Source organism: Carassius auratus, chromosome 31 (genome assembly GCF_003368295.1).
Source record: "Carassius auratus strain Wakin chromosome 31, ASM336829v1, whole genome shotgun sequence".
In the NCBI taxonomy this organism is placed as follows: Eukaryota; Metazoa; Chordata; class Actinopteri; order Cypriniformes; family Cyprinidae; genus Carassius; species Carassius auratus.
Window position 1 is genome coordinate 27,577,518 of NC_039273.1, and position 10,918 is coordinate 27,588,435.

At 37.6% G+C, this 10,918-nt stretch overlaps 1 protein-coding gene across 3 annotated transcripts in view; it reads right to left on the reverse strand.

The window, feature by feature from the left end:
* Positions 1-10,918, reverse strand: part of LOC113051030 (mitochondrial peptide methionine sulfoxide reductase) — a 67,648-nt gene that overhangs the window by 54,396 nt on the left and 2,334 nt on the right. Inside the window, exon 1 of one of the 3 annotated variants that reach the window (XM_026214631.1) lies at positions 6,092-6,341. The exons of 1 other annotated variant lie outside the window; for it this stretch is intronic. In XM_026214631.1, coding sequence (XP_026070416.1) covers positions 6,092-6,227 — 136 coding nt within the window. In that variant the 5' untranslated portion in view covers positions 6,228-6,341. Of the gene's footprint in view, positions 1-639; positions 1,574-6,091; positions 6,342-10,918 lie in introns of those variants that run through there. One more of the 3 variants, XM_026214632.1, reaches the window with a different exon arrangement.

Below are 10,918 nucleotides of genomic sequence, written 5' to 3' on the forward strand. Positions count from 1 at the left end.
CAGCTGTTCTGAGATGCTGGTAGCAAAAAGGGGGGAAAAAATGTTTCTACTTCATAAAACAAATCAGAAATGGCACACAGAACAGTGAAAACTAGTGATTAAAGATGAAATGTCCACGTTTGAAATTCCACCAAAAAAAGTTTAGGCCTTTGCAAGTTTTGAGTATTGATAGAAAACCAATAGGCCTGTTCAGACCCCATAATATCAAACTATAACGCCAAACATTATAATGCACGTGCTCTATCAGCCTGGCACAGAATCAACAAAATCTCTCTCTGACTCTTCTCTGTTCTTGCCCTTTTCACAGTTATTAACTGGCAGACTGCCGATGTAGCCAGAATCCTCCAATAACAATAAGCAATGCCAATGTGTAAAAAAAAAACAGTATATTAGTATAAAGGTTGGTAAGAGGAACCTATAAAATCAATAAAGGATAATGGACAGGCATGAACTACAAAAGGTTGTATGAAAAAAGCAGACCAAGAATCAGAGGAAATCATACTCACCTCAAAGTACATCACATCTTAATAAATATGATAAACTGATAATAACAACGGACCGTTCTAACAGTGACTCATCAGCATCAATATTAATATGAGATAATACTGCATTATTTGGCTTGAAAGAGACGCCACTTACAGATGTTAGGAAATCAACATCAAGGCCTTCTTTGTACTCCAGACATTTGTTGACCGCAAGCTTTTGAGCACCAAAAATGGCTGACTAACAGTTCATCTCCTTCTTGTACAGCATCAAACTTCCTAATAGTTAGAAGACTGGAATATCACCTCAAAACAAAACAGTCTCCTCATGCCTTCATTGATGTAAGCATGTTCAAATGCATACAGCCTTTGGAATATGGTTTTACTTTTCTGGAGAAACACCTCAAAGAAAGAAGACCATTAATGAGGACACTTGGAAAGTGTCCCCAATCTTCTTCCAAGACAAAAACATCCATTTCCCACCTAGGAAAGAATCGTCTTGGTTCTGGCCCTAAGTTTTAGAAGTTATGAAAGTAAAAACAAAACTTTTTAGTCCAATCGTAGAGGTGCAAAGGTTTCTTTGGCACTTGCCGTTTGTAATTCCAGTAATAGTAAAGCCATAAGTGAGAACATAAACAAGTCAGATGCATCTTCATTTGCGGTTAAGATAACAAAGACCCCTGAAAACGCATGATCATCTCTTAGCGCAAACAACTTCAAAAATCCAGTCCAAAAAAACGGAAATTATCCAGAATTCTCAAAAAACGGCTCATTGATTACAATATTTGTCCTTTTGTCCTAGCTTCCAGCGAAATATAATGCCGTTTTCTTTTAAGATTTTGTTTTTTAGCACTGAAGCTGAGCTCCTGCACTCAGGGTATTTTTGATTTCCTTTGCGCAAAAGCTGAGCAAACAGACAAAGGGAGCTGCGATAGAACCCTGCCAAGTCTCGCCTGGGTTTTTTCTCTTCCATTCCTCTCCCTCTCCGTGCTCCCGCACTCCCGGCATGGCAACTTTCCCGTGAAACCCTGGCGGAGCTCCAGCCTGTGTCTGCTTGTGGGCCCCCCTGCTCCCCCCGAAAAGAGCCAATTTAGGCTCTTTTCGAAATAAATAAATTTCTCTTCTCTGCCATTCCCTGCCACCTTCATCCATATTCGGTCCCCCCTTCTCCCTCGCCAGATGCACACACGCAAGGACATTGGAATGTCTGTCATCCAAATCTCCCCGGGGTCCCCACACCTCCGACGTCCCTCCTTCAGCCACACATCTGCTCCATCCGTTGTTAGCCACTGGCACTCAAGAGTTGCTCTGTGTTTCACCTATTCACTTTCAAATCTGGGGAAAATCCTGCTGCTGTTCTTCTTTTCAGTGGCGCGATCATTCTCCATGTGCCAAAAAGCACCTCCTGTGCTACTACTGCCATATTTGGGGACATGGCAGGGATGCAGTGCCAAAGCGGGACAGCCCCAAGGACGCCCTCCCTAAACAAACTTCCTCACTTATATAGAAACCAAACCGTGCATTGCCACAAAATGTTTTATTATATTTATTATGGCAAATGAACAACTAGTGTGGTTGATCTATATTACACTGACAAACTTTAATATGACCACATGCTTCAATACAACAACACCGTTATTAGACATGCATGAGCAATCTTTTTTTCAAGTGAAACATTTATTCTGTACTACCTAATTGACTGACTGACTATTTGAAATTCCACTAATTAGTTTTATCTGTATTTTTGCCTGCTAATTGTAAAATATACTTTTACACTGAATCAAAACATTTAGTTCTTGTTAAGGTCAAGCATCCACCCAGATTAATATATATATATATATATATATATATATATATATATATATATATATATATATTTTTTTTTTTTTTTTTTTTTTTTTGTCTGTTTCAAATTAAAATGTCTATTGTCTATATATACAAAGCACTTGAAAGGTTTTTTTTTTTTTTTGTAAATGCAATAAAAGTAAACGGGGTCCAAAGTTGTTTTTGAAAATACTGGAAATAGCTTGCCTGTGCTTGAGCACATGCCCCTTTTCCCCTTGATGCCCAAAGTGCCCTTTTGTCAAGGCTATTTTTTTATTAAACTGCTTTTTGTTAACGCCTTACCAATATAACTATTAGTAAAATTAAGGAATTATAATTTAGCCTTAAATAAAATGATCCACATGATGACCTGACGATTTCATTAATTAATAAGTTAATTAATTATTATTATTATTATTATTATTGTCTGAGTGACAGATTTTATTCATTTTTTATCTCTTATTTTAATTGACTAAGAAATCAAATACACTGCTGGACAATAACCAATCATTTGTATTCTATAATATATTTTTTCCAATATTTTCCCAATGACAATTTTATGATTGATTTATGTAGGCTACTGCAAACACTTTTTTCCCCACTTTTATCACAAAATAATGCAGCAAATATGTTTAATTATATGTCGATTAGCACTGCATTACTCATATTGTATATATTTATTACCTGGAGATGACTTGAAAAACACACATTAACCATATATTTTCGCAATCATGTGTCTATTTTCTTCATGTTTCATCAGTCAAAATGTTTCTGTTTTTTGTTCGGCTCAGCTACAGCAGATCATGCACATCAAAAGTTATTACTTCTATGAGTCCGTTTTGAACTTTCTCTCCGGCTTCGAGTAAGAATGAAACATACACTGCATGAGAGTGTTCAGCCATCTATGATGTTCACATCGCCTCGTTTTAGATACGAAAAAAACTTAATGCACAGACTATCCTTTCTCTTATTAACACTTGCTTGTGAACACACCTGACCAAATAAAGTGCAGGTGACGAATTTACATTTCATTCAAATTAAAATATATAATTTTTAAATGTAGCTAACACATAGTTACAAAGGTGTCTGTTCATCTTTGTTCTTGCTGATTGATTGAGAAAAGTTTAGTGGGCATCTTGTCTTTTTTATGTTATCTAACTAAAAACTATTCTATTATTATTACTACAGAATTTTTTTAAACATAGAGGTCCTTAAAAATAATAAGGACATAGAGGTCCTTAAAAAAAGGCTCATGCTGATTTTCTCATACTCTAAATTATTATGGTGTTTTTAAAGGTGTTTTCTGTTCTGTTTCTTTTTCAAAACTGCGTCACAGCATTTGCTGCAGTATTAATAGAGAAGCATTCATATCGATACATGTATATGCAGAAAGAAATGCTTCACAGTATATTGCTGCATTGATATTTTGAGCAAAGCCCTAATTAAAGCCTTGTTTCCATGTTCCCCTTTTATACTCTGAGCAACTTTTCCCTCCAGATGTCTCTGCACGGCCCTGATGGTGAAGCTACATTTTCAGCATCATTACTCCAGTCTTCAGTGTCACAAGATTCTTCGAAAATGAATAGTTAAAATGATTGCTAAAAATTTACCTTTGCCCTCACAGGAATAAATTGCATTTTAAAATGTATTCAAATAGAAAACGGTTATTTTAAAGTGTAATTTTTTTTCTGATAATTCTTTAATTTCATGCGAATAAGAGACTTCTTTCAAAATACAGAGAAAACTAAATCTTAATTATTCAAGCAATTTCAACTAGTGGGAAATATTTTTTTGCATATTAATACAAATTTTAAAAAGTAGTACAATCCCACTCCAAAAGACCACACCAACTCCAGAACTTGAAAGAACTGAACCAGTTTCCTCACCATGTGAGCTAAATGCCCACAAAGATTTTTGTAAGAGCTACTCGTGTTCAAAGAGACATCGCACTGCCCTAAGCTCTGATCTCATTCTTCCATCTGTTCTGTGGTCCATAACCTTCAACCAGGTTCATTACATCTTCAAAGCAAGACACGCATGTGTCAGTGTTGCAGAGTGTTACCTGGCAACCTTCCAGCTCCGTGGTGGAGTCCCGTTGCCAAGGGAAGCCTTGAGAGCTGAGTGCTGATAATCAGTTCTCTGCAGTCTGAAGGCGTGGATCCCTGCATGGGCTCGCTTCATGCCACTGCACTGAACACCGATGTGAGTCGCATGTCAAGCAGTCTGCGGATGCTACTGAGAGCGAGGTGTTGCAAACTCTATATTTTTATACTTATTAACTTCTAGGCAGAGTTACAACAATATCCAATCATCCTAATCTAAAGCTTCCTTTATAATTTAAGTCCACTGCTGTTCATTGAAAAATTAATGCAAAGGCAATATCTCCAAAACTCGAAGGGAAATGTCCACTCGGACCTGCTGCTGGGAGGACAGGACAAGGAATATGGCTATAGCCCAAGGCTAAAAGGCAGAAAATTGCTAGTTCGCAAGAAACAGGCCTTGTTATCACTATTGTGCCCTTGAGCAAGACAAGTGATGCACTTTAAAAGGGATAGTTTCTCAAAAAATGCTGAAAATTCTATCATTATTATGCCTAAACATATGCTGTTATTTTTCAGTGGAACAAAAAAAGGATAATTGTAAAACATTGTGCATGCTCCTTTCTTTCCATATGAAAAAGAAATAACCCATGCATTGCTCATGCAATTTCTCCAAGGAAAAAAAATATAAAGGTTTCGGAACAAGATGAGGGTGTGGAAAAAAAAGAAAGAAATTATATATATATATATATATATATAAATTGAATAAATTATTATTTTAACTCCAGGAGGAATGCTCCTTAACAAAAAAAAAAGAAAGATCACACCCACTTTGGATAAAAAATGTTTATACTGTTAATTATAATATTAAAATATTTGGAATAACGTAGGTATAAGAATTATGAAAAAAAAACACCTATATTTATTGATGGTATAAACTATTCTTTTAATCCCAGGATGACTGTCCCTTTAACAACTGTACCCACTTTATAATTCACACCGGATAAAAGTGCTGCTAAATAACTACTTACTATTTTAACTAGATGTTTTATTTTTTTATTTGAATTATGTCAAACGGTGTGATTTAGGATTCGTAGCAGGCCTCCTGTTCCCATCAGAGCTCTTCACACTACTTGAAGCAGCATTTCCATTTTTATGTAAGAGCCTGAGTCAGCTGTACTGCTCCACTGCAAGTGTGCCTTTTATTGCCCTTTACTACTCTGTACTCCTGCCTCTGAGGAGAAAGATATTGAATATTTAATGCCAAGACTGTTGGAGATATTACTCAGTTAAAAAAGACTTACTTTGAAAACACTGTCCTTCACCTAAATGGTACTTTAAGGAGAAGAATTATGAAAATGAAAAAGAGAAAATGGCTAAATAAGATGGTCTTTCTATAAGGTCTCATAACAAAAAATCTAGGGGTTGATTATTGATTAGGCAAATAAGAGTAAATAACGTCTGCAAACATTCGCTATCTGACCGTCCACAACAAAATGATGATTTGACCTTACTGTATCACTGCGCATGCGCGTCACAGTTCCAGAAAAAACAAAAAAAAGCCCCTCGTTTCCTCGACCGCAGAAGACCCGGCATAGCTGTCTTTTGCACAAGTAAGCTTCGGTTGCAGTTCCGTAACCTATAAGATTGTATCCATCTCATCGCGTCTTAACACGTTAAGGCTCTGTCTTGTTTTGACAGCGGATTTGCACGTGAACTTAGAAAGATAAATTCACAATGCCATACCTGACACTTTCATGCTCTGCTGCCTTCCAGGTAGCGCTTCCTCCGAAGACGGCATTCGTATTTTGGAGGACATTTCTCCCATTCTGTTTTGGACAAAATTACGCCAAATCAAACGAACTGAAGTCCGAGCGACCATGAGCACAAACACGCTGCACGCGATGCACTTGTGTAACGACTGCACAAGCGCATGCTCGTTACTTAACGGTTATATATTGTAAATACGTAAGCGTGCATTAATCAAATCTTACCTGTAATTATAGTTACCTTTAACCTTGTGCTCCCTGGTCATTATGGTGTGTTTGAGGACATTTCTTCCTCAGTGATTCAAAAAGGTTTATGAGCTTAGAATTTGTTTTTAATAAAAAGTGGTACTCTACTCATTTGTGTCTGCACTTTTCATCGTTTAATTTATATTTTTGATGGCTGCGTGGTGTGGCAATTATTTTTAAAACTAGTACTCTTAATGTGAGTTTATATAATGCTGTAGACTAAATTACGTCACCACGGGGCATAGTTACTTCACAACATGCTTTACAAACACATATATTGTAATATTTTAAAAAAATCATGTTTATGTGATTGTATCAGTGGAAGCCTACGTTTAGGATTTTCCTTATAATTTTGCGCTTAAATTCCTTGTCAGCGCATATATGATGGTATAGGTATTAGGAAAGTTACATCAGTTCTTAAATCCAATATCACTTTATGTGAATTTAAGATATGGGTTTATAGAATGAACTTTAGCCTAGCGCATTCATAAGAAGGGTTTATAACTATGGGATATCTGCAATAAATAATAGACAGAAACAGGACACTTGAGTAGCCACTTCTTTGTTTAATGGGGTGATATTGCCGGGCGCTTGAAGGTGTTGGCTGTCTGCGAGCACTCAGAGACAGTGTCTTTATCCATGTGTCGTCAGCATAAGGGTGGATTGAAAAGCTTTGCCATCTGGAGTTCACCGCGTGTCGAATGTGTTTGTTCGAGACGCGTGCGGCAGACGACAGTCCTCTAAACTGCAACACAAGACAGGAACAGGAGACCACTGATGACCTCAAAGCAAGTGCATGGACGGGTACTAACCCACACAACACAAAAGTGTAGATAATCCACAGAAGATGATGAACAGTAGGCCTATGTCGTTTTAGTGCTTTCCTTGGTTACGTATTGTAGGCTAGCCTAGGCCTATTGTAGTTATTTTCAAGTTTAAAGTGTAAGCTATATACAAACGTATTCACCACATTTTAAGGTAGTTTACGGTAATTATCTACAAAGACAATTCGGAATGAGCGAGACGAACCTCGCGAGGCGCATCAAAAAATGACCAAATTCCCTTAAAACTCGCTGAAGATTTTAAAGGTTGAGGCCTGCGTATTTTTTTTAAATAAGCCCGATGAGCTTTTGTGGGTTTACATCCCTAACTGTGAGAACTATCAGTGATTTGGAGTCGGTGGGAACGTTTTCGTGTAAAATGACCAGTAAATGAGAAAAGATAAAGATAAATCAGTGCTCAACAATAAATCAATGCGGCATGAGGGATGAGCGCGCGTGGGGGATGGGACTCAGCGCGCAGATGACAGGCCATATGGAGTCGGCCTTCTTTTTTGGACACAATTTGATGAACTAATACTTTCTAAGGGTTTGTTGCGGTGTTAACAAAATATTTATTTCACCTGAAAACGTTTACTTCGAAATATTAACAAGATCAATGGAATCATGATGAACCGTAATCTTATTTCTTTGAGGTGCCCGCGGTATATATTTGGCAATACGCATTCCATAAGAGCTTTGCATTTTATGTTGGGGTAAGAATGTAAAAATAAAATTTTTTAATAAAATCTTATTTTTATTCTTGCTCAGATTATAAACTAGTTTGAGTACTGCGCACGAATTGCACATTGAGAAAATAATAGAAATAAAAAAGTGCTTTTTAGAAATCACGACGATGGCATAAAAAAAAACATGTGCATCATGAAACGTGCAGAAACTATTTTCCAAACGTCAAATGTTTAGTAACCCGACAGATGCCACCTCTTTCCACCAGAGTATAATCCTCTCAGAAGGGAAGGGAACAGAGGAGCAGGACGGAGAGCTTCAGTGTGTGTGATAAACTGGGCTGCTCTCCTCCTCTCTCTCAGATCGCGCTCTGCATCACACCATTTCACATGATGACCGACTCTGCTTACGAGCACAGAAACCTTCAGCTCTGGCTATTTGCTTCTAGTGTGTGTGTGTTTTTTTCCTGCTTTCTTGTTTTTTTTCGTTAATGTCGAAGAAATTTGAGTGATGCAACACAGTAAGCGGAAATGATTTATGTCGCATCCTACAACATCAAGGTGCGCAAAAGGATGCGGAACATTTAATGGTTTTGGAAGAACGCTCTTCTGCACCTACTGCCTTGTGGACATTTCCCCAAACTGGATATATGGACAATTATTATCTCGGGGGATAAAAACCTATTATTTATATCCTGCTTCGCAAGGTGTATTTGTGTAAGTTTTGATTAAATCAATGTGCATTATTTGTACAAATTGTTAATGTCAACCAACTGCGTCCGTGTTACTAGAGCATGTTTCTGTTTTCCTTCTTATAGCGCATATAACAGCTGACTGTAAATGCATTGAGGTGCGACTGTATCAGATTATGCCAGGCTATATTAATAGGTTCGTTGATTTTCGTACTGAATGTTAGTCAATGAATGGATCGCCTAATTAGCTAAAATACTATTTGCGGGAAATTTTCCTTTCTGTCTATGGTGCAAGGTTGGCTCTGACAAATGGTCCCCTCCACTTTTTTCCCAATATTTAGTTAACCCCCTTCTGATGCAGGTGCTTTCAACTGCCCCCACCTTCTAACATATACCCCGCCGGACCCCCCACAAGAGGCGGCGGTGTCTCTGGTTTAGTCCCCCAGTTTCCCCCTTCTTTCTTACCTCTGCTGCATTTTGCATGAGCTATCTAGGTCATTAGCATTTTAGTGTATGCAAGACTTGACAAAGCTGGTGAGGAGCCAGATGGGCCCTCTACTGTTTTTTTCCCCCCAATATATATCTCATGGGAGTTGAGCAAGGGACCAACTGCAGCAAGCCACTGAACGCTTTCTTTTTATTGCCATCACTCGGGCCTTATGTTGCATCAACACATGATGGAGAGATAAGTACTGTCCTGTGGAAATATCACATTCGAAAAAAAATAGGTAATGTAATAAATGGGAGCGCTTGTTTGAATTATTATGTGATGTACAGATGCTTTAAGGATGCATGATGCTCTGTGCAATGTTGGATGCTGATGATGCACCAGTCGGAGGAGGACGTAGACATTTTGGTGCAGCATCTTTGCTGTAGCATAGTGGTGCGGTTCTGAAGATTGTGGTTGCAAACAGGCCTGCTTTTCTTCGTGTTCACAGCGGACCTTGATTTAAATGTCCATACAATTAAGGCACGCGGTGAATGCCAAGAGAGATGGCAAATATCATCAATGATTGTTTTTATGACAGACCAGCGCAACGCATGTAGTTCGTGCTTTGCGATGCACGACAGTTCTCATTTTTCTTTCGTTCAGTTCTTGCGAGAGCGCGCGTGTGGAGGCGAGCCGACGCATCAATGCGGCCAAACTGAGCTTTAATATTTAATTGCGTTCTTCCATAATTCTGTGTTGCGCAAAAGAGCCTAATATTGAATATTGTTGAGTGTTATGGATAGTTTAAAACTCTAACACACAACTTGAGGTCTGATGAAACGTCTTTTTGTCATTTACTGTCTATTTAGAGAATGCTTTTAAAATGTCACATACTGTAGTTTCATGCGCAAACCTGTGTGGGGACACGATGTCTTCAGGAGAAGATTAAGAATGTGGATAGGAAAGCTGTGAGGCCTACAGTGACAACCGAGTTAAACAGAACGCACTGGTTTCTTGAATTTCTGAACGTTCAGGACCACAGCAGTTGGTCCTCTAGAAAGTGACACTTGTCATATGTCCTTACTGAAAATATTGAGCATGTACGTTTGTATTGTATTTATACGTGTAAATAATTTTAGCTTGTCAATAAATCACATTCACTTAACACATTTCTTTTTTTTCTTTCTCTCTCTTCTTACTCAATATTTGCCATTTCACATTTCCATCCATCAGAACACGTTTATTACCCAAGGCAAAATATCTTCTAAATCTTTACAGGTCTATTTTCAGACACGAAATGGTTGTCTAACATCTGTCTACATTTTATTTTTACAATACAATCTGGGTGTTAATGGTTCTTAGTAATTAAGATGCAGGCCGCAAGCTTTTAACCCTATAAGCAATATTTAATATACATTTAAATTTCAAAATGACACATCACAAAATCAAAATTTTATTTGTGGTCGAAAAGATGCAAGATAAATCCCCGGAAGACTCATTTAAGGACCTATTAGAGATTTTTATCCTCTGGTTCTAGAAAATGTTTTGTATGGATAATTTAAAATAGCAAACTCCACTGTTAAAAAACATCCGAAGAACATAAAATGCAACATCAAGAAAGTTTTAAAGCCAACTCAAGAACCGTATGCAGCAAACATTTTCTTCATGGTTATCTGCTCAATTTAAGAGGACCACTGAAGAGCCTTTATTTTAAACAGTGTAACGCTTCTATTGGCGGATTTCGACATACACGCGCATTACACATTAGCTTTATAGGCACCTTAAACATGACAGCTGTTTTCACAATATTTCATTTTCACTTCATAGGCGGATGTTAATTTTTAGAGATAGGTCTGTAGATCCAATTCAATGTTTCATCCCTGTAGGCTATTCCTAGTCCGTATACTTACTTTTCAAGGTCATTTAATGGTT